At 45.9% G+C, this 24550-nt stretch overlaps 1 protein-coding gene and 1 long non-coding RNA gene across 3 annotated transcripts in view; one reads left to right on the forward strand and one right to left on the reverse strand.

Moving 5' to 3' along the window:
- Lama1 (laminin subunit alpha 1) overlaps positions 1-24550 on the forward strand; it is a 126648-nt gene that overhangs the window by 17067 nt on the left and 85031 nt on the right. The window contains exons 2-4 of the mRNA XM_031368646.1: positions 4333-4503; positions 4779-4891; positions 23344-23586. Of these exons, the coding sequence (XP_031224506.1) occupies positions 4333-4503; positions 4779-4891; positions 23344-23586 (527 nt within the window). The remainder of the gene's footprint in view (positions 1-4332; positions 4504-4778; positions 4892-23343; positions 23587-24550) is intronic.
- On the reverse strand, positions 3579-10522 carry LOC116088870. 2 transcript variants are annotated; one of them, XR_004118048.1, is made up of 3 exons: positions 10092-10522; positions 7128-7263; positions 3579-4390 (listed from the first exon to the last, which is right to left on the reverse strand). It is a non-coding gene; the product is annotated as an uncharacterized LOC116088870 (long non-coding RNA). The 2 variants fall into 2 exon arrangements; XR_004118049.1 differs by lacking the exon at positions 7128-7263.

Below are 24550 nucleotides of genomic sequence, written 5' to 3' on the forward strand. Positions count from 1 at the left end.
CTTCAGCTCACTGTGACTGTGTGGCCTGTGGCCTTGTCAGTCCTTCCTTAGTGCTGTGAATTGGATGCTGAAGCTGGCTGGTACACGTTGCTGGGGCAGAGGCTTAACTTTTCAACACACTTCCATTTATCACACCGGCGCTTCTCTACTGTTTTCTTGAAGAAACATAACTGAATTAGCATGAATTCTGACCAGTTTGTGGTTATCCTGGAGAACATTCAGGGGCTGTGTTTCTATTAATATCTTCAGTGTAAACTTCACCCCATCATCGCTCCTAGACACACACCTTGCCTGGGACACTGAGCCTGTGTTAGACATTATTACAATATGTTCAGATACCTGTTATTTAATGATAAACTCTCTTACTCTATAGAGCGCTTACTCCTTCATTTTCTTATACATTTTTCACTATTTTGTACATTAGCAAAGATGATAGGGATGGGGTCAATTGGACTTCCTGTCAGTAATTGAAGTCACACTTGCTGCTGAGCTATCCTGAGCAAAAATACCTGTGGCTCCAAAAGGCTGACGGACAGCACAGCCAAGTCTGCTTTAGACAGCTATGTAAAAGGTTGCTGCTGACTGTCCAGCTTTTGAAGGCACAGCTCCAGGGCTGTCAGAAACAAATGCTCACAAACTTAGATGAACCACTGCAACCCGGACAGGCGGGAAGCACGCCCCCTAGTGAAGGAAAACACAAGCCTTTATGAAGGCGATTGATCCAAAACGAACAGCTGTGTTTTGTCAAACACACAAAACAGTGGCCAGAATATGACGAAGATAAGGAAGGATAGATGGATGGATGGATGGATGGATGGATGGATGGATGGATGGATGGATGGATGGACGGATAGACAGACAGATTGATAGGAAATGCTCAGGTCACCATAAAACTACTTGCTAAGTCTTCAAGGGAGTGTCTTGGACCCCAGTGTGAATGGCTGGGAGCCTTCTTCCTTAACTCTGGGTTCTGCAGTGAATTTGTAGACGCATCCCGGGCAAATGAGAGATGAAACACTTCATAAGTGAAGATTAAAAGTGGTTCTGAATACTTAAAAAAATCACAGACTTTAATTTGGGGACTTGAATTCTTCTCTCAGATTTTTCTGAGATCTGGAATCAGTGACTTTGGCTTTTGTGAAAGTCGCCTTTGTTTTCCAAAAAGAAGGGCTCTGTGCCAGTCTAAGCCATTTAATTATTCAGCTGTATAAAACATTCCCAATCTTTTGTTTAATTCTAGGAAAAGGTTATCCGAACTTGTTACCAGGTTCCTCTAAATACGAATTTCAGATCCTCTTCTTTGTGGATCATCACATTGATTTTTATTACATATTATTGTGCACAATACACATGTACACACACTTGCATGCATGTGCACACTTGCGTGAACATGTACACTTACACACATGTGCGTGCTTGCACACACTCTTACTTCTAGGGCCTGAAGGACTGACTGAATTGTTTGAGAAGATTCAGTGAATGAGCTCATAATAAATGAATGAATGAGCTGTAATGAGCTCAGTCAACATTTGAAGATGTGTTAAGATGTGAAAACACTGTGTAAGGAGGAACTCAGAAGCTTCTAATAATAATTATTAAACTACTAGAAATGTCTGGGACAAAGCTAAGGTAATTGTGTGACATTGTTTTTTGTCTATAGGTTGGTAGCAATTGTTTTTAACCCAATCTTAGTCAGGGGGCTTTGCACTCCAGCAGCCCAGCCCTTGAAGGGCCTTCTAGGAGGCCAGGGATGCTCAGGCTGTGAAGAAAGGAGCTGAAACAGGAACAGCCAACAAGTGGGGACGCATGTGTTTCATGCTCCGTAGGGTTTGCTGTAACCAGGTTTCTAGGTGCTGATGAAATGCATAGGCATGTAACCTATTCTGCAATGTGTCCTGAATGAGAGGAAAAAGAGATTGCTATTGCAGTAGAAATAACTAAAGGAGATTGCTTTCCCAAAAGAAATGCAGAGCCTAACTTATTAGGCACGTGGTACACTTGACATCTGCCTTGGATACTCCTATGCAAAGCCGACCTTGCCTTCTCAGTAGGCCTGAGTGGATTTCCTATCCCTTCCTCTATCCGCTTGATGTTCACAAGGTCGGTTGCCCTGGGTTGAATGAAGTATTTCTTGAATACTTGAATACCAGACTTGAAGATGATTCAGTGGCTGGAGAGAACTTCAAACATACATATAAACAAATATCAAATTCCTATTCAAATTTTTACCTCCGGTCTCTAATGCTGGCTCTCATGAGTGTTCCAAAATGTGACTAAACACAACAGGGAATGATATTTATTCTATAAGGTGGAATTAAAACATGCTATGTGAGGTGTCGTTTTTAGCCACTCTCAGGCTCTGGATCTGCTGACTTGAGCATCCCATGATAAACAAACTGCTGGATAATCCTAATTTGTGTGCAAAGACTCTCTGAAAGACTTAAGCTATGAAAATACATTTTTGTTAATTCTTTGAAAATGTCATGCAATGTATTTTGAACATTCTCACCACCCGCTCACCCCTCCCACTCTTTCTCACCCACCCTCAAGAGTGCTTCTTTCCCTACCAAGTCTACTCTGTGTTGTCCAGTTAGTCTTAGGATTAGTGCCTGCTCAGGGGTGTGGTCAGCCTACCAGGGGCCACATCATTAAAAAACAGCAGCAGCAAACAACTGGCTGTCCTCTTCCAGCAGGCCCAGCTGGGACAGATGTTTGCAACCTGGCAACTCTCTCATGAGAACCATTTTTGTTTTATGACTTAAAATCCTAAATCTTTACTGTAAAACACCATAGGAAATAAATACTAGGTAGTACTCAAAGATCTAAGAAATTAAAGGCAAGGAAATAATATTGACCCAGTGTGTGTGTGCGCGCGCGCGCGCGCGCGTGTGTGTGTGTGTGTGTGTGTGTGTGTGTGTGTGTTTGTGTATGTGTTTTTGTGTGTGTGTTTGTGTGTGTGTTTTTGTGTGAGTGTGTTTGTGTGTGTGTCTTTGTGTGTGTGTTTTTGTGTGTGTGTGTTTGTGTGTGTGTTTTTGTGTGTGTGTGTTTGTGTGTGTGTTTTTGTATAAGTGTGTTTGTGTGTGTGTTTGTGTGTGTGTGTTTTGTGTGTGTGTTTGTGTTTGTGTGTGTTTTTGTATGAGTGTGTTTGTGTGTGTGTGTTGTAGGGGGGCAGCTACAGATGTGCTAGGCAAATGCTCTGCCACTGAGCCACCTCCCTAGACCTGACTAAGTTATTTACAAGGAGCATATCCCAGTCTGTGATCCGTGAAGATCAAAATCTGTAGAGTCAGAAGCTCCGCAGCAGGCTAATCTCTCTCAGGACTGTTTACGAGGCCCCCTCCCTGCAGGCTTCCTCCTCCGCCTCGTGCACACTGTCATTTCTGGATCTTTGAAGCATCTTTGCTGCTATTGCCCCCCTTTATCAAGATAAAGTTAAGTCTCAGAAGAGCCCTAATGGGGACCCTGGTCTCAGGGCTGTGCAAAAACTGCTTCTGAATACTTTGAACCTGCTCCGAGTGTGCACAGCTGCTTAGAGATAAAAATCATCAAGACAAAGAAAGAGACTGGACAAAGGCAGAGATTATCTGTGTTGGGGAGAATTGTAAAATTTGGATCTCTGTGTTCTGAAGTTTTAGTCACACAAGAAAACAGGCCATCCTTAGGGAGAAAAGAAAATTACACAAAATTACAGGGAAGACCCTGCGAGTCCTGCCAGAGACATCAGGCAGCTGGCTCCTTCTTTGAGGCAGGTGGGCAAATTTCCTTGGACAGTGTGTGAATTTATAACTTGCTTTTAAACACATTGTTTCAACATTTTAACAGGAAAATTGCAATCAGAAACTAGAAGGATACACTGAGAATCCAGGTTCTCCAGGTGTGGTTAAGGCCCATCCCTCTATCAACCAGGATAAGCTTTGATGCATTTCAAAATGAATTGAAGGCATAAGGATAACCCACCCCAACCATTGGCTGAGGTTACCCATTAATAATTGTTCTTGTTACTTCAGATAAAATGGAACTGTGGTAAAATGCCCAAATCTTAGTGTATTCATTCTGTATATTTTCCCACTATCACATGTGCCTAAGAAGCCCAGACTTTGAGAAAGATATGGAACATATTTACTCTAGAAAATTCCTTCTTGTGTTCTGGGTTTTCTCACAGACGTGTCCTGTCTCACATCAGTGAGACTTTTGCTTCTCGTGTATCTAGTCCTGATGGAAGGTTCCTTCATTCAGCTCCTGGGTTTTCAGTCCTCTTTGGATCTGCCTGTGAAATGGGCTACGCAGCTCGGTTTGGCTTGGCTCATTTGGCTTTTGGACGTTGACTTTCAGGCTTGTTCCCTGCCATTCTCAACCTGGCCACCAATGCCCACATCAGCGCCAATGCTACCTGTGGAGAGAAGGGGCCTGAGATGTTCTGCAAGCTCGTGGAGCACGTGCCTGGCCGGCCTGTTCGACATGCCCAGTGCCGGGTCTGTGATGGGAACAGTACGAATCCTAGAGGCAAGTACAGTTTTCTATTCATACAAATGCACTCATGATATACTTTATACAGCCCATTCTTGTGGGTACTCGGCTTTGCACTGCTTAGCCTGTCTTCTGTGGTTGAGCTCTACCCCAGGCCCACCAATGGCAATTCAGACTTTCTAAAGCAGCTGAAGACTTCAGCTGAAAATCCTCCAACCCTGCTCACTGTGGCTGCTCTTCCTCTGTGCTGGGTTTAGCAGTATAAGAATGAAAATCCAAAGTTGAGAGCTGTCTTTGTTTTCTTTTAACAGAGCGCCACCCGATATCACATGCAATCGATGGTACCAACAACTGGTGGCAGAGCCCCAGTATTCAGAATGGGAGAGAGTATCACTGGGTCACTGTCACTCTGGACCTAAGGCAGGTAGGTTGGGCCAGGCGCACTGGAGATGGTCCGCAGCACTTTGATGTATGCCTTATTTTGTCTTGTTTTCTTAAACACATTTGTCCAGCTGTGAGGTAGCTGATACATAGTACTCCATGGTACCATTTCTTCACCCATGTGTACCTGGTCCAAGCCCAGAATGTGATGGTAGATCTGGCAGGGTCTGTGGTATGTAGGTGGGGTGTGGGGAGGGGGACTATGGGTGGGTGAGGGGCAGGGAAGATAGGTCCTGACAGAAGAAGCCTAGGGCTTGTTTGCAGAGCAGGCAGGAGCCCTGATGTAGGATCTAGACTAGATCTGACCAGTTAGGGCAGGTCAGGCGGACTCTCCAGCTTGATTCTACAGAAGGACATGAAGGATCAGGCTGGGCAGAGAGGCTGGGTGTGATGTCTGCATCTACTCTCCTATGACTTTGTATGAGCAACTCCTGCTCGTTTCTTTCTCTGACTTAATGTTTAAGAAGCTCTGATTTTGGCTCAACCATTTGTAAAACCAGTGAGAGTCGACATATGTGCTAGCCTTGCTTTTAAGGGTCCAGATCCACCTACTTCAGCAGGTGGTCTGTGTCCCTGCATCGATGCAAGCACAGAGAAGCGGCTGTGGACTCCTGCCACCACATCTTGTCATGGTGGTCAGCCAGATCTCAAACCCGTTGGAAGGAAAACAGAAACTTTGGAATCCTCCTAGCCAAATCACGAGCTGACTTCTACGATACCTAGGACTAGGTGCCCTTGGATCTCAGCTGAGAGAGCTCATCAGGCAGGACCGAGGGACCCCGGAAACAGTACTGTTTAATATATTCCCTTGCTGTTGATTGTTTTCGGTGTGGTATAGTGGAGATGCATAGGGAGTGGCCCCAAGGCAGTCATTTTATGGAGTAGACTGTGGTAACATGAGGAGCACTGGCTTGCCCAACGAATTCCTCACATCTACAAGCCTTAATCTGTTTCTTTATCTGCCCCTTCTTTCTGTGTGTACTGTGTGCATGAGTGTGTGTACTGTGTGTGTGCACATGCATGTGCACATGTGTGTGAGTCCATGCTGGTTCACAGGCATGTGTGTACACAAGCATGTGGACACCAGAGGCTAATATCAAGTGTCCTCTTTAAATGTTCTCTGTCTTGCCTTGTTGAGATGACCACTCTCAAGAACCTGGTACTTTCTAATTGGCACAGCTAGCTGGCTAGTGAGCTATAGGATCCACCCATCTCTGCCACCGTATAGTAGGTTACATATATGCACCAACAAGCCTGGCTCATTTATGTATGTGCTGGGGACCAAACTCAGGTCCTTAAGCTTGTGTGGCAGGCACTTTATAAACCAGACCATCCCCCACCCCCTTTCTCAGATCTTCAGGTACCACCAAGGGAAATGTTAAACAACACCTTAAAGTAACCTAATTAGACTTACTAAGAGGATACTCAATCCTTAAAAAAAAAAAAAAGGTAATTATGCAAATTTTTAGAAAACAAACTTAATAAGTCAGTGATAACTTCTCAGACTTGAAAAATAAAGTGGGTTCGTTATAAACAGGCAATTCCGGTCAGTGTGAGGAGGCAGAGACACCATTCCTTTACTCTGAGAGAACCACTGATAGTACCATAAAATGGCCCCAGGTTTACATTCTTTCTGTTCTTGTATCTCTATGCATTTAATAACCTGTCACCCCCCCCCCCAACGGTACTCATACTTCTGTCACTTTCCACCTCGGGTGTGTGCTGTGCACACTTCTGCTCTGGGTTGTGTCTCTGAACTCTGATAAATCACCTTCCAAGCCCCCATTCTGGGTCAGTCACCATGGCCTGTGACAGATGATTAAATGGAGCCTAGAGTCTAAGAGAGAGAGTTTGTTCGGCTTGCTCAAGGACAGGACTCTTGCAATTCCAGAGACTGGATGCTGTCATTGTATGGCACCTTCAGCCCCACATTCCTCCGGCAGGGATTCCGGGGTGTAAACAATTGTATCCCAGTGTTTTATTTGCTCTTGACTTGAACAATGTAAGTGCAACTCACTATGAAAGCTTTTAGAACCTTCATCCATGGTCTTCTTTGATGGTTACCCCCTCCCCCCCACCCCTGAGCATAACAATTCCCAAACCTGTGGTGTGGGTTGTTATGTTATGGATAACAACTCGAGCTCTCAAAAAAGATCAACCTCATTCCCTGACAAAGAAAGAATGAATGAATAGAAACCATCTCTTGAAGCTTAACTTACCAGTTCCTGTTTAGTTTTGAGGGTCACTTTAAAAGAAGTATTTACTGACCAATGTACAGAAATTTACGGGGGTCAGCTAGAGACTGACGAGCCTTTTCTTTCTCAATGCTGTCCTGTCGTCTGTTGTCCAACGGTCCTGGAATGAAGATGTGCTTTCCTTTTTATGAAGGAAAATGTCAGGATAGAGCAGCTGGGTCACAGGCTCGCACAGGGGCTGGTAGCTCCCCATGCAAATACTACAATCCCCAAGTCTGAGCTCCTTCTATACTACTCTCTCACCTGACCTCCAAGCACTGCTGGCCTTCAAGCTGTGACATTATGATGGGGCAGCTGTCAAGGGTCCTTGCGGCTTTTTTTTCTCTGACTTTGGCGAGCTGAGCTAAGATTCTGACCCCTCTCTGCTTCTTCTGCTGCCCTGCCGTGGAGCCCACTGGGGTCCACATCCCTGCAGGTCTGAGAGCACGCTTCGGTGTTTTCGAAGTGGCTGATAGACCTGGGTGCTCTTTACCCCATAGTGTGGAGAATATAAATTGGACTGGTGCTTTGTATTTCCTTCAAAAGAATGTTTAAAGCCTGCTCAAAGGTTTTCACCAGGAGGGTCAGATCTGCAAGTACAAAAAAAAAATTCTTTTAAAGATAAAATCTGTTTTGTGAGAAAGGAAATGTTCCCTGTGGCACCAAGAGAGGAGCGCCTTACTTTTTGTGTAGGTTTAATTAGGAAGTGCCACTTAGTTCTGGGAATGGGATCACACAAGAACCTTTGTTGTATGCAAGCCCTTAGACTGGAGTCGCTGGCTTGGGGGGAGTTGCAAAGTCTCATTAGTGTGGATGTCCATTGTGTTTTGTTCCCTTGAATCTTGGATGAATTGGCAATAATTGGGTGGGTTTTGCTGTTGGTACACACACACACACACACACACACACACACCTCACACCCCACAAACACATATAGCATACCACACACATTACACACACCACACACACACATATCACAGCACACACACAGACACATATACCACACCACACCACACACACTCACACCACACAAACACATACAGCTCACCATACACACCACACACACACACACACACACACATACATATACACATACCACACTACATACAACACACACACATATTATACCACATACACACTCATAGACACCACACACACACACACATCACACATACATAAACCACACCACAGACATACACATATACACACACATGCACACACACACACACACACACACACACACACACACACACACTGTACTAAGCACTCTGAGAAGGTCCGTAAGAAAACAAACTGCATCCCTAAGACACCCTGAACAACTTGTAGATCTTACCTGTAAACTGGGCCTTTATGACCAATGGGTCTTGGCCTGTGCATTAAAAAGAGATTTCTGCAGGGAGGTGGAAGGCTTATCCTTTGAATGCTATGCCACAGAAGCCTTTGTTACCACACACTGCCATAGGTCAATTTGATGTTGTGTGCATGTTCCTACCGACCTGTCCAGTTTTAGATATAACATTTGTCTGACATTTGTTTGGCAAAACAGATACAAGACATCCTTAGCTCCTCTTGATGGCTTAGAAGTAACCCACCCTGCTCCTGCTGCTCCCATGGCGATATCTCTCTTGCTGTAGTCTCTTCTAATCTCCACATGGCTCAATGTTAGTTAGCCTGCCTACCCTCTTGCTTTACTTCCCACACATGGCGACTCTTCCAGTTCCCCAATGATGTGTGAGAAATCGGCATTGGTAGCTGTGGTATACCCATCAGGGATGACTACATTGTTGCTCAGGGAGTTCGGCAAACACTCCTGTTCTCCCTTTTGGGTTGTGAGCAGCAGAGCCTTGGGCATTTTATCTGTCTCAACGTCAGTTTTCTGGCTGGGACCTGGGAATTCTGGGAAACTGAATGAGGATGGTTTGGCAAGATTCTTTCACAATATGCTTTTCCCATTCCCAACTGTTTGGCATCAAAATAAAGCTGCTTGTGCATTTGTGGACAGAAAGGGAAGTGCGCCAAAGGGGGGAAAATCCTTCTTTTTTTTCCTGTTACACTAGGGATAAACAAAGATTGAAATTTCTGATGAAATTTTTGAGACATGCTTTACAGTTTGGAATCCATTCCAGCTTTCCCTCCTAACCCACTTCGGTACAGGGTCTCACTGTGTAGCCCTATGTGAGGTAGATCACGTTGTATAGAGCAGGCTGGCCTGCAACTTACAGAGAACCACCTGCCTCTGCCTCCCTAATGCTGAGGATGTAGGGCATGCTTTGTGCTTGCAGTGGGTCACGGCACAGAAACGCTTCATTCTGATGTAGACAGGAACGTTAAACAAACTGTAAGACAAACGTTTAGGAGGACTGGGGAGATGGCTCAGGAGTTCTCCCCAACTCCATATAAATCTCAGTGGGGCATGGCAACCTGCCCGTCATTCCAACCTGGGAAAGCAGAGACCAGGGATGCCCAGAGCAAGCTGTCTAGCAGGGACAGTACATCAGTGGGCTCTGGCTCGACTGAGAGACGATGCTCTCAGTCAGTGTTTGGGGACAATGGCAACCACAGGCCTGGCATTGATAGGCACACACATGAGCACATACCCACATATACACAAAGATACACACACACCACTGGCCTCATCATTCACACACACACACACACACACACACACACACACAACCCGCACAACCCGCACAACCCACATATGTGGAAGAAATGGGGAATGGATTCTTTTTCCTAATCACCTGCATTTTTTTTGTTGTTGTTGTTTTAGTTTTGGTTTTTCGAGACAGGGTTTCTCTATGTAGTCCTGGCTGTCCTGGAACTCACTCTGTAGACCAGGCTGGCCTCGAACTCAGAAATCCGCCTGCCTCTGCCTCCCAAGTGCTGGGATTAAAGGCCGCCGCCGCCACCACCACCCAGCAATCACCTGCAATTTTAACAAGCGCTTACCTCCTGAACCACTCTTCGTTAATATTTGCTCCTACTGTGCACATTGGAGTTGCTGTTCTTCATGGAGTTGTTGTTCTGTGGGTTCTGCAGTCTCAGGACTTGGTGACACATAAGACAATTACTGTATCCACACAAAACCCTCAGCATAGGAAAAGTAGTTCCTTATCTATATTAACCAATATAGCAATGTCTCCTTTACCGTCAGCGTGGAGAAAGAGCTGGTCCCTCCTGGGGCTTGTCCTCTAGCGTTGTAGGAGGAGGGCAGCAGTTATCTTCTGCTCGGTAGTGCTGCAGATGCAAACAGAACATGCTGGAAGGGGCTCGGGGGAATCTCACAGAAGGACTCAGTGAAGGAAGGAAGGAGGAAATGAGGAAGGCAGTGCAGGAAACAGGACAGAAGCTCAGGGAAGGCTTGCAGCAGAGAAAGTGAAGCATGTGTGAGCCAAGATAGCACATCCTATCCTAGCTAGTTTATCTCATTTTCCTGCCCATGCGGCTCTGCAGCCAACACACATTCTCCAAGGGATATTGATCTCACGACCAAATTATCTCCCAAGTATCAGGATACTAACCCCAAACTCCAGTCCCTTATAAGGTGTATCACATATGTATTGATGATATCCTTGTGTAAACTCGAGATCAGTACTAGCTCCCGTGGAATACCTCACCAGCTAAACCGCCTTGCTGGAGATAAGGAAATGCCTGCACGTGTTCAGGTGCCACCATCAAAGCCTGACAAGAACAGAAGTAAGATGCCGATGTGGGATGTTCAGTGGTGTGTGCAGGAGCCACTGCAGCTCCATGGCACTGCAGGGAGCCTAGTAGTTAGCTCCTGTCCTCAGCATGGAGACCAGAGTCTTTAACTCAGAAATCTGCCCGCCTCTGCCTCTCAAATGCTGGAATTAAAGGTGTGCGCCACCACCACCCAACCAGAGTCTTTAAACACCAGAGTTCTGTGCTCAGATGTAGAGGGCATGCTGTCAGCTGCAGACAGTGGATCCCATAGACCCCGAGAATACAGTGGGATGACATTTGGCAGACAAGAGGCAAGACCGAGCCGTGCACTTATCAACTGTGACTGTCCTCAACGCATCCCTCCAGAGAGAGCTTCCCCTTCCCAGGCTGTTGCCTTTTGGCCTCATCCTCTTCCTTCACCAGCCAGACAAACTGTCTCTCTGTTTTTTTTTTTCTCTCTTCCATGAGGCCACAGGATGACATATAACTTCCGAGCAATGGGGTCACACCCTGCATCTGGCTTCTTCCTCTGAGCACCCTATGCTGGTTTGTTCCTTTCTTCCGAGCATCGTTATGAGCAATTTTATGAGCGCACCGGCCTTTGTTTATTCTTTTCCTGGTCAGGGGTGTTCCCGGCTTCTGTCCATTGTGTAAAAGCATCTGTGGGTGTTCTTGTAAAAGTCTTTTTCTAGGTGTATGGTTTTTTTTTTGCTTTTTCAAGGAGTGGAATTAACCAAAGATAGGAATGCATTTCTCTGCAGGACACATTAGCAAACCGTGGCTCAGAAGATGGCTGCCGCAGAGAGAAGCTTAGCTCTTCTTCTAGAGGTCCCGGTGCCTTACAGCTGAGAACTTGAAGGCTGTCTCTTGTATGCATGGTCATTGTTGGTTGTGCCAAGACTAGGCAGCACTGGTTTTATCTTTATGGGCATAAACTACATTCCTGTAATAGTGTTTAAAGACTGAACAATATTTTATTCTATAGGCTCATAATGCTTTGTTTAATGTGTTTCCATTAGAAGTCATACATGGATGTCTTTGTGGTCCTGATGTTGATTACTCTCTCATTGTAGTCTTCAGTACCAAGGATTGGAGCTCAGGGGCCTTCATGTGCTACACCACTGAGCTACCTTCCAGCCCTCAATTGCAATCTTTATTACTTTGGATTTTGTTTTTCTTCCAAAACTATTGTTCATTTTACCTGTTCGCGCTGACTGCGCGTGTTCCTCACAACTCCCTAGCATCATGATTAAAAGGGCCTTGCTCCTCCTCCCTCCTCCTTGCTTCTTCCCTCCTCCCTCATTCTTTCCTTCCTGAATATTGGAGAATTAAGTAATCAATAATGTGGCTTTATCTTATGTCATTATATTGGATATATATCTAGGTGCACTGGGCCAAATACAATGTTTGGTCTTTTTAATTATCTTCTCGTGCATAAATTATGTTCTGATCATTAATCTCCATCAGGGCTGTCAAACTGCTTTGTCACCTGGCTGTGGGGTTTTTCAGTGTTTGGGTATTGGTGCCCAAGATTGTCTGGATTTCCAAGTCTCTTTCTAACAATAGAGAAAACAGGTGTTTAGCTGTGTCAGAATTTTGAGAAGTTATCGGAGAACTCCAGCACGTGGGGAAAGCGACGGGATACCCCATGCATCACATCCCCGCTGTGTATTTGGTTAAGTGCCTTCTTAGCCAGTTGAGGCTCCTAACATGGAAATCACATTCAATGCATGCTGTGAATAACACAGCAGACTGTGGAGAGACCCTCATCAGGATTTATTACCTTAGGGCTATATTGTAGAAAACATTAAATTGAATTTTATATTTTAAACCCCTAATCACTGAGAATGCACTGCCTTTGGGGAGATGGAGTGACCAAAGTGATCCAGCTATAAACCTTAGTTCTCATAAGATGGTGACCACAGAGGCAGACTCACTAGGGACTGGGCAGGCTGGTGGTGGAAGTACATTTCCTTAGTGCTGGGGTCCCTGTGAAATCTCTACATGCACAATGTCATGTAGCATCACTAACGCTGTTTATGTAGGGATGGTTCTCATACATGAAAGCATTTCCATAAGATTATAATGGACCTGAACACCTCCCCCTCTCCACAATGCCCCGTATTCTGTGTTAAACCGTTGCCTATCTATGCCTGGTTATGTTTAGATTCATAAATGCATCATGCCACAGTTCCCTACACTACTCTATAGAGTAACACGGCAGATAAGAAACCTAGGAACCATCGGCTGAGCCCTAGGAGTGAGTGTAGCGGGCGACACCATGCAGGGGTATGCGAGCACACGCTGGTGTTCTCAGGAATCCCCCGATGATTCACTTCACAGAGAGTGTCTTCAGTGTGCATGGTTGTACTCAGAGAACAGTGCCTCAGTGTAGCCTCCTCTTCAGCCTTGCCAAGGTGTGGAACGAAGCCTGGGAAACCCTGAGATCAAGTTTTAGAACTGCAAATGATTAGCTGGATGGCACAGCTGTACAAACTGAGATGTCCTGGGAACGCTCAGGAGGCCGTGAGATCACTTTCCAGATTCAACCACCAACCATGGTGGCCCAAGCTTCTTAGGGTTCATACTTACCAGAGCATGTTTATTATAGTTTCACTTGCTTTATTTTTTTTTAATAGACTCTTAGGCTTTAGATTGGTAGAAACATTGGACAGACCTATAAAGCATTTCCATAGAGCCTCAGAACCATAGTGCTGTGTCAAATGTGGGCTTTTTCATTATGGTTCTTTAAATGTGACTGACCTAGTATGTTTTCAATAGTCTTAATGTTTCTTGCCTACGGTGTTAAGGTTAAAAAAAATTGCCTGTCCTTAGATTTAACTTTCTCTGTCTTCTTCACTCTTTCTTACCATGGGATCAAAGTTAGACACCTTTGTTCCTCCTCTGAGGGAAGTATGTAGAAGCAGAGTCAGTGACCATTGACCATCAAGCAGGGCTCTATTGAGACCCAGGCTTTCGGGATCACTACAACTCGGTGCGACCTCTGGGAGCGAGTGTTCTCCTGACCGATGGGGCTTTGCTCAGACCATCTGTGGGACCCTGGGAAGCTCTAGCAGCTCTGGGCTGAGGTTAGTCTTGCTAATGCGGCTTCACTTGCCAGAGCTTAGTCAGAATCTAATTAAATAGTGTCACAAAAAAGGAAAATATTTCAGACACCCTCTGCACTGTCCTCTGGATTTCCAGCTTAGTGGCTTATTGGCTTCTGTAGATGGCCCCTGCCTGAAACACCACACCCCACTCATTCCAATGCTTGCTTCTCCGTCTTCTGTGGAAAGCTGCATCTTTACACCGCACTCAGATTCGGCTCTCCATATTTTCTTTATTGTTTTTAAAAGTTTGTTTTTTCTTGTAAAATATACAGAATGTAAAGTTTACCACTTTAAACATTTAAAGTGTAGAGTTCCGGAGGCATTTAGCATACGAGTTTGTCATGCAGTTATTCCCACCCGGACCCAAGATCCTCTTTATCTTCTTGACTTATCAAATGCTAACTCTACTTTTATCTCACAGTCTTAGCCATAATAACAGCTATTCTTTTTTTTTTTCAACAATTATCTTATCTTGATTTATGCGTATGTAGGTGTGAGGTGGACATATGCATGTTGGTCTGGATGCTCATGGAGCCCAGAGGTATTGGACTTCCCTGAGCCACTGTCATTGGTGAGTGCCACTGTGACATGAATCCTGGGAATACAGTTCATGTCCTCCGCCAGAGCACGACCCAGCCGTCTCTCCAGCCGTGACAACAGTTCTTTCTACGAATCTGACAACTCCAGGCATCTTAGAAATAGGGCGATGCTATTTTTACAATTCAGTGTCTGGGGTACTTCCCTTAGTGTAAAGACTTCCAGGATTACCCATGTTGCAGATGGTATCAAAATTTATTCCTTTTGAAGGTATTTCCAAAACTTTGTCTAACCAGTCATCCATGGATGGACATTTGGGTTTCCAGTTTGACTATTCTGAATAATGTTGCTTTAAGCATTGGTGAATAAATAACTTTTTGAATGCATCCATTCTCTTCCAGGCACGTACCATATTGGAATTGTTGGGCCATATGGTAATTCTGTCGTGGGATTTTATTGTTTTTAAAAGGAACACTTTTCATAGTAGCTCACGGTTTTATATTTCCACCATCCTTTTTAAATAACCAAAATATTTCATGCATATTGAATGCTCTTCATATGTGTATGATATTTTTGATGAGCTTTAAATGTACTGATTTGTCAGCTCAATGTCTGGCCACGTTGAGATGTTCAGTGTGGTAAGACATCTCAAGAACAAAAGAAGAATCTTCACATGGAATTCAGGTGAAGAGTGCATGTCCAGAGCGAGATCTCGCTTGCACAAAGAAACAAAAAAAGGAGCTCTCTGATCATTCTGGTGCAAAACTGTTAATGATTCAGTCAGTGACCAAAGGAAAGAAAACATACCAACATACCATTACCCTTCTTAGGAGTGGTAAATGTGTAACTTTCAAGGCAGTGTTTTGTGGAGTTGGTTCAGTAGAGCTTTTCCCAGCTCTTGTAGACAGTGCCCCTGTTGGGTTTGTGAAGTTTAATGAGGGGGCCATTTGTTTCATGATGCTGTGTTTTGGAGAGGGGTGTGGAGGAGGAATGAGGCCCCAAGCCTTTCATCATTACTATATCTGCCAGGCCAGCACCAAGTCAATGTGCAGACAAGGGATACTGTGCAAAGGACTCAAGTTTTCAGCCTAGATTCCCTGCACTGAGACAGGAGGCAGAGTGGAAGCAAGAGTCCTCTTCTTGTAGACCGGTAGTTTGGAGTTGGAAAGCCCTCCGTTGCCCTCTGGTTCTTTCTCATTCATGTTTAGACTTTTCAGGGAAATCTTGCTGGTGTCTCTGCTCTGCTCTGCTCTTTTGACCTTCTTGAAGTCACTACCACCCACTCTCATGAATCCCAAGCACCAGAGTTCAGTCCCAAGATCCTTCATTGCTGCTGGCCCTGTCCTGCTCTGCTTTATGATTCTCAGTGGTCTAAGAAAATGGCCATAGGTTGCCGGAACCCATCCTTTTTCTGGTCTCCCTCTGGTTCTCTGGACTCGGGCTCCCTGGACTGCTTGCTGTGTCTGTATTCCACGCTATGGCCCTGTGAGCTGTCCTGGTCTCCCTCTGGCTCTCTGGACTCAGGCTCCCTGGATGACTTGCAGTGTCTGTATTCCATGCTATGGCCCTGTGAGCTGTCCTGGTCTCCCTCTGGCTCTCTGGACTCGGGCTCCCTGGACTGCTTGCTGTGTCTGTATTCCATGCTATGGCCCTGTGAGCTGTCCTGGTCTCCCTCTGGCTCTCTGGACTCGGGCTCCCTGGATGACTTGCAGTGTCTGTATTCCATGCTATGGCCCTGTGAGCTGTCCTGGTCTCCCTCTGGCTCTCTGGACTCAGGCTCCCTGGACTGCTTGCAGTGTCTGTATTCCATGCTATGGCCCTGTGAGCTGTCCTGGTCTCCCTCTGGCTCTCTGGACTCGGGCTCCCTGGATGACTTGCAGTGTCTGTATTCCATGCTATGACCCTGTGAGCTGTCCTCCCTTTGTCTCTTTGACCTGCTCTCTAAACATGCACTTTTTCTTTTCAAACTCACATTTGGATGGAACTTCTTAGACTATCACACCTCTCCAAACTCAATAGACCTCCCCTGCTACCTCCAAATACCCTTCTGGTCTCTCTTTCTCCCAGTGATGCAGGCAGCCTTGTCTACAGACTGCTTGTCTACAGACTTGTCTGCTGCTGCTGCAGTTGCAGGACCCACGACACTCCCTCTAACACAGCAGATACTTAATCTCTGATTGTCAAATGACGCTTAAACATAAAGTTGTTCTGGTGTGTCACCTCAGCTCAGTTCATGTGTCGTTGTAGGGTATTTCACTGCCTAGCTCTCCCTCTTATCTGTTTGTGATCTAGGGAAGAGAGTACTCAATGTCCTGCAGCTCCCAAGTGCCTGTATTGAAAGGTGCAGGTTATTCTCAGAACATTCAGCCCCAGTCACAGGTCAGAGCTACAGAGGCACCTGTGTCCCCTCAACTGTGAGCTAGGAGGGGATGCCAATCCTGGAAAGCATCCAGCTAAGCCACAGCCTCCACTTTTGCATCTCTTCGCCCCTGAAACATTGAAGCAGACACTCTACATTGCCTCCTCTGCATTGACAAGAACAAAATGGGAGCTTCATTATCAAGGGAAAGCCTATTCTATGTTCAGAGGTGAAGATGTATAAGTGGAACCCGGGCAGATCCGGCTGGGAACAAGAATGGTACTTCTGTACCAACGGGTCTGGACTGGCCTGTCCCTGCATGCCACAACCAGATTCATCTCACCCTCAGGGTCCCCAGGCTCTCTTCCCAAGGGTTCAAAGAGAGGAGGAAAGGGAAGAGCCCCAGAAAGTACATCTGGTAACACGAAGGTTCCAGAACACACAGACTAGGAATGGAGAGCACCCTACTTTCCAGTTTTATCTTGTCAGAGAAAGTGGTTCAACATTTTTGTTTTGAAATAACAAACTCTGTTAGTCACCCTCCAGATGGAGGGGGACTCTGGGAGGATGGGGCAGCTTCCTGCTGGGCTCTTTGAAACAGCCTTGCCAGCTGACAGAAAGCAGGTCTTCCTCCGACAGACGTGACAGACATCTTTAGAATTCCTTTCCCATCTTCAGATTACTGATTAGAGCTGACTCTTTCTTTCCTTTGAGCCCTCTTCACTATCTCTGAGCCCTCTTGCTGGCTAGAGTCTTGGGCATTTATATATCTCAGCATGGATCAAAGTGCATGCTCCCTGATGTTCTGAGATATTTTTAAGAGTGTTAGGGTCAGAAACCTGTGTGGTCTGAGTTTGTTACCACAGGCAGCCAACCCTCTCCCCCTGAAAAGAAAAGGCAGACAGGAAAAAAGAGAGGGGAGAAGCCACTCGACTTTGACCTGATCATCTCACGTGTTAATGTCAGTGTCAAAGGGAAAGAGAAGCAAATCCAAAGTTCTTGTTTCTGCGGCTATCTCTTTTCGTCCTTAACTGTGTGGGCTGGACTTCAGTGAGAGGCTTACCATGAGACACACAGCCAACCCCCTTCGCAGGAGTTACTCCTAGAGAAGAAGTTCTCTAGAAGCAGTAGTATTGCAGGCACGCCTCCTAGGCAAGATCCTGAGCTTCCCAGTGGCCACGTTCTGGCTTGTGGCCTCTTACTGCTGTGCCAGGGCCTTGAGTGATAGACGAGACTTCTCTCAGACAACTGCTCCTTCATTCTTGAGTAAGATGTGACACCACCACCCCCAATGGTGATTATAAATTTCATTATCTGACTGTTTCAGAAGCAACAAAGCTTATAAAGTACAAACTTGTTGCTTCCTTGGGGATCAAATATGATGACTTATGAAATGTGCTTAACTATTAACCTAGATCCTTTTGTCTGTGAGAAGTTTGTTTACCCTGAGAATGTCAGAAATACAGCTTCCATTTTCAGTCACTGTCAGAAGGATGGGTAGATCCTTCCATGGGGAATTCCCAGACACTGACACGTGTCATCAGTCCCGTGGATTCCGGGAGAGCACAGAGAACATCAGTGGGGGTGAACACAAACATCATTCCCTGGAACGGGGTTATCTGTACTCTCCGACACCTGTGTTTCAGATAGGTTTGCCCTGTTAACTAAGACTGAGGCTCACAGCAGAACTCCTGTCTGGATTCTGTGGAAAGGCAGCGTCTGATGTGTGGCTACGCTATTATGTGACATTGTTCATATGCATTCCGGCGATCATTAACGAGTGGAAAGCTGTCAAGAAGTGGACCTGAAAATGGCTGGATCAGCTGCTGTTCTGGCAGGATGGGAATGACTCAGAGTCTGAGGAAAATGCCTCCGTCAACAGTTTGTGTGAAACCAGGCTTATGTTGAGAGAAGACAGTTTAGTCTCAAGCATGTTTTAAAAAACGGGCAGCGGAAGCCTTGTGGAGTTTGTTTGGATGAAGGCTTAAGATTTTATATGTCAGAAGAATCTGTTTCTTTATTGGAAGACCTGCCCATCAACTAGAATTGGTGAATGAGGGCGTTGTCAGTCAGTCTGGGCTGCTGGAACAGATACCACAAGTTGGGCAACTGAAAGGAGAGGAACAGATTCCTCACTGGCTTGCAGGTGACTGTCTTCACATGGTATTCCCCCCAGGTGTGTCTGTCCTAAGTTCTTCATTTGCCATGTGTGCATATGATGTATGTGCAGGTACACGTGTGCGAATGGGTGCATGCACATTTGCATGCCTGTACATGTGGAGGCCGGAGCCTTACTTGCTATTTATCCAGCTCAGTCATCTTTGAGTTTTTCAATTTGTTTTGTGCATGTGAGTACATGCACACATGCCTGTACGTACATGTGTACACTGAGGAGACCAAAGGGTGATCTGGGGCGTCCGTCATTCCCTCAGGAGTCACCACTGTAGTTTTTTTGATATGCGATCTTCCATTTTCCTGGGCACATAGAGTAAGCTGGGTTGGCTGGCCAGTAAGCCACATGTTTTCACACACTTCCAAGCTCTCCAGAGCCTGAATTACAAGGACATGCTGTGGTACCCAGCTTTTAAAATGTGAGACCTAAAAATCAGACTCAGTTCCTCATACTTCAAAGACCACGCACACTCTGCCAACTGACCAGCCGTCTTAGCCCACCTCACCAGTCATTCAGTAAACTGGCTAAGCTAGCTAGCTGCCTTGGAAGCCTGGAGATCTGCCGGCCTCTACCTCTGCCTCTTCAGAGTGAAGCTATGATTACAGTTCATGCCTACCTCATTTGTTATTAACGTAAGTTCTGGGGATTGAACTTAGATCGTGGTGCCTGCGCGGCAAGCACCTCACGGAGCTACCTCCCGAGTCTCTCCATTCTTCTCACAGGACACAGGGTCATACTGAGTCAGCCACCTCATTTCAAAGGCCTTATCTCCAAATGCACTCGCATCCAGAAGTAAGGGGTGAGAGGTCAGGACTCTAAAACAGGAAATCTGGGGAGGGAGTGCCTAGGTCAGCCCCAGCTGGCTTCAGCGGGGAAAGTTTATATTTAGACTCCTTGCAGCATCCCTTTCCTCCTTATCTGACTTAGAGTGGGGTCCAGTTTTGGTTTCTTTTCTGGCTCCCGTTCTGGAGAGCGTGAGAACTATGGAGGCAACAATGGACAAGAACGTTGTGTTTAGTGTCTCCTTGGCATCCTTTCCCTTTTGATCAGTTACAGCCTGCATTGCTTTTTTCAGTTTTTGCTTCCTGGGTCTCTGGTTTGGGGACCTTGAGGACGATTGGGAGATTGTGAGAACAATGGCCTGTTTCCCCGATAGAAGGGTTCTTATCAGTCTGTGGGTGAGCAGTTGTCCTTCTCTCTGGCCTTGCATTCCACACACAGCTCAGCTGTCTGTATAAAAGCTGGCCAAGGGCATGGTAAGGCACAAGAACTTGGTATTCCCGTAAATGCTGCTAGTTGGTGGGAAGAACTGGAAAAACTGGGTTGGTACTCAGCAGCCATCTCAAATGCCTTTCACCCTTTACATCTGTAGAAACTGTCATGGCACAGACTGCCCGGATCACTTCTTAATGTGTAGAACTTGGTGCTTATGAGATTCCTAAGAAGGTTGCAAACCCTTCCTGTGCCCTCGTTCGCTCACTGAAGTACAGGAAACAGCCATTCCTATCATCCCAGGAATGCAACTGTGAGGTTCTACAAGCTCATTCTAATCAACTTTATCACTCAAATTAACATTTATTAGTTGCTTTTGTGTGTCCCTACCCCCAAATCCTTTCCCCTGCTTATCTCACTCTTCCTGATGCAGATGTACCAAGACGCTGCTCTGCGTCCTGAGATATAAAGCTGGTTTCTATGTAGATGTGGAGGTTCCTTGTTGTTGCTGCTGCCGCAGCCCTCATTACCACACGAGAGCTCATCACTAGGGTGGTGATTAGGGGTCAGGGCTTGCTCCCTGAAGTCTGTGTAAGCCCTAGCTGAGGACTTGGAAGGAGGGTGCCTGGATTCATGTGGAAACCTGCAAAGACAGTTTCCAAATATATAAACCAGGCAGGGATAGTTCAGGATTACATGAGATGATTGTCGAGCGCTCTTAACAGGCTTGTGGTAAGCCAGTTGGTTCATCTTATTTTCAAGTGTGAAACTGGGAAAGTAAGGGCAACTGCTCACCCACAGACTGATAAGAACCCTTCTATCAGGGAAACATCACATGACAAATGTGTGCCTTACTGTTTTTAAGGAGTCTGGGGAATGACAGTACTGCCTTCTTATTACCAACAACTGTTCACACATGAAGTGTTCCCTGGCAGAGTTTAGCCTGTGGAGGCCACCGATGCCTCACACTGCTCTCCGTGTTCCTGTGGTACGTCCCACTGTAAGGTCAGGCAGTCATGGCATCTCAAAAACCAAAAAGGCCAGAAGCAAGATGGTCGATACATGAAGATGGAGGAGCCTGTTCCCTCTTTGCTCATCACTGAGCACTGTGCAGCTGGGTTTTGATTTATTATTCGCCACAAGAGTGGAGACAGTGAACATGTGGACCCATGACAACTTCTCGTGTGCACACACATACTCAGACCTTGCAAATAGAGGTACTAGGTGATGATGATGGTGGGGCATCTCCCTGTCCAGTGACATCAACATCCAAACATGGACACATGCACACACATATACATACACACACATGCACAAACATGAGTGAGCACATTCATGTGCACATATACAGATGCACACACGCATGTGCACATACTCGGACACACAAAGATTTGGGTCTCTAGAAGTGATCTTAGAGAACATCACTTAGTGTAACAGTGTGCTCTAGCATCTTCTCACTAACTCTACCACAGAATTCGTGGCAGATTTTGAATCACCAGGAAAACAGGCACTTTTGGCATGTGTCTGGAAATGCTGTGGGTGGTGCTAGGCTGTGGGAGAGATGATGCCTCCTTAGTGCTGGTCTGGGGCTAGAGATCGAATGTCCTGTTCAAACCTGAGCTTCGTTTAGCTCTTTCCTTCACACCTCATCCACTGTCCTCCTGTCTTCGTCTTCCCGGGCTGATGCCATTGTTGTTTAATTAGTAACTTTCACAGTTTTAGGCTCTGCAGTGTTGTGAATGGAGAGCTCATCTTCTTCATTCCATCACACTGAGCTCTTCCTCTTGTCAACATCTTGAGTCAGTGTGGGGCATTTGTACAGCCAGTGGCCCTGTGTTCATCCACTCACGTTTTATTAACCAAGCCTATAATTTTCCCTTCTAAGTTGTGTGTGCTCTGCATATTTTGATCACTGTATGATGATATGTGTCCAGAATTGTGGCCAGTATAAGATCATTTCATCTCCCATGGTCCCTTATGCTTATGGTCCCTCTCCCCCAAGTCTCTGACAGCCTCTGGTTGTTTTGTTTTGTTTTGAAATACTTCCATAGTTTTGCCTTTTCCAGAAAGTCATTGAGTTGGAATCCTGCAGCATGCTGCTTCTCCAGAATGCCCTCTTTCAGTTAGCAGTGTGCATGTAACTCCCCTTCCTGTCTTTTTGCAACCACTGACTGGCATGTTTGTGCATCATTTACTTTCTAATTAAACAGCACTTTTTACTGCTTCCTAGCTTGGCTGGTTATAAATGGAATAGTTGCAATCATCTCTGTGCAAGTTTTTATCTAATTAATAATTACTAAACAGAGTGGTTATTGGTTCATACAGAGAGTACTTACAGTTTTGTGTGAAGCCGTGGTACTGGCTTTGTTTCTCATGTGTTCTTGCTGCTCCGTATCTTTGCCAGCCTTTCTAGTATGGTCTATGTTTTGGATTTTAGCCATTCTAGTAAGCTGTGAGGAGCTCCCTTTCTCCATGTTATCTCCGATTCACTGTGTGAAAAATAGTTCACATCCCCGCTAAGGCAAAGTAACACTGCAATAGTCAGCTCGAAACAGAGCAAGACCTTGGAAACAGCAGAGCCACCCCAGAGCGATGCTAACAGTGGCAGAGATAAGAAGAGTGAAGGATGTGCTTTGTTGTGGTTCATTTTGAAAACAGTACCGCCAGGAGCACAGGTCTCTGACTGTCAGGTGTGAACACTCGTACTCAGAAGCTTAGAGAGGCCCAGACAATCATCACTCTGGGCTTCCAGTATTTGCTTCTGACTCTGTCTTAAAATTTTGTGTATTTAATGTGTGCAGCATGGGACTTGTTGTATCTGTAAGAGTTTGCTGTCTTTGTGTGTATGGTCAGAGCACAGAAAGTTTCTCTGTTTAGTAAATTCAGGGTACAGGACTGTTACCATGGAAATACTGTTAGACATCGGACCAGCACACTTTGTCCATCCTGTGCATCTGAAGTTTTGTACCCAACATTCATCCACCATCCTCCCTCCAGCCCCTGGCAACCAGAATTCTACATTCTGTGCCTATGAATCAGGCTCTTTTACGCACAAGTGAGCTCCTGCAACAACTGTCATTTTGTGCTTGACTTATTAATTCTGGATTGAGACCTCCTCGATTTCAGGTCTTTCAAGTTGCGTACGTCATCATTAAAGCTGCCAATGCCCCTCGGCCTGGAAACTGGATTTTGGAGCGCTCTGTGGATGGTGTCAAGTTCAAACCCTGGCAGTACTATGCAGTCAGCGATACAGAGTGTTTGACACGCTACAAAATAACTCCACGGCGGGGACCTCCCACTTATAGAGCCGACAACGAAGTCATCTGCACCTCGTACTATTCCAAGCTGGTGCCGCTTGAACATGGAGAGGTAAGGTCTGCACTGCAGAAATGGCTTTCTGTCATCTGAGTCCCCACTTCAAATGCCGCCATGTTATCTCTCATAGGAGCCTAGGCCAAACATTCAAAACCAATCATCCTTAACCCAAAGGTGTGCATGCGGCTGCCTCACTAAAGCAGCCTCGATGGCCTCTGTCTTAGTTTCTTCCCAGCATAGGGTTCTCTCGGCCTTCGTTCTGCTGTCCTTTATCTCCCACCTCCCTTAGAATCGTTCTAGAAGACCAGGGCAAGAACATGCTATATATTGGAGAGAAGCCAGGCATGGTGGCACTAAGTGTAATTCTGGTACTTCAGAGGCTGAGGCAGGAGGATCACGAGTTGGAAGGGTACATAACAAGGCTTCGTCTTTACTCATACAGGGATAGATGAAGATCAGAGGGCAAAGGCGGTTCTGAAAGGTGTAGCTCCTCTTTCTCCTTTCCTGTCAGAGGTGTGGAGGGTGGAGCTGCCCAGGGACTAGTTGCTCAGTGTGTACCTCAGTAATCTCTGAGGGAAACAGAAACACACAGTGCTTCCATAAGCATCTTGCTTGATGAGTGATGCCTGTGAAAACTCTCAGGTGCTCTCCATGGCGGGAGCTGGGGAGGAAGCTCTACAGTAAGAGAGGTTAGCTAAGCCAGCAGGCATCATTAAGTTTGGGGCGTATTTTCCTTCCCCTCCCTAGCCTGTTCACGGTATTAGGCATTTGCTTCTGAGAAGCCATCGCATAATAGTAGATATTCTTAGAGCCCCACCATACGAGGAAAAGCGTACTACTGAGAGAGTTCCAGGAATCTCTGAGGCAGTAGATTAGGTAACCCCCAAACCGAGGCACAACGAGGGTCACTGTTATGACCTGCCTATGATGAGGTCTCCAGCGAGGGTCACTGTTATGACCTGCCTATAGTAGATGAAGTTTCTGTTTGTTTTTGCAAGGTGGAGTTTTCAGATTTATC

The sequence above is a fragment of the Mastomys coucha genome, unplaced genomic scaffold (assembly GCF_008632895.1).
Source record: "Mastomys coucha isolate ucsf_1 unplaced genomic scaffold, UCSF_Mcou_1 pScaffold14, whole genome shotgun sequence".
Lineage (NCBI taxonomy): Eukaryota > Metazoa > Chordata > Mammalia > Rodentia > Muridae > Mastomys > Mastomys coucha.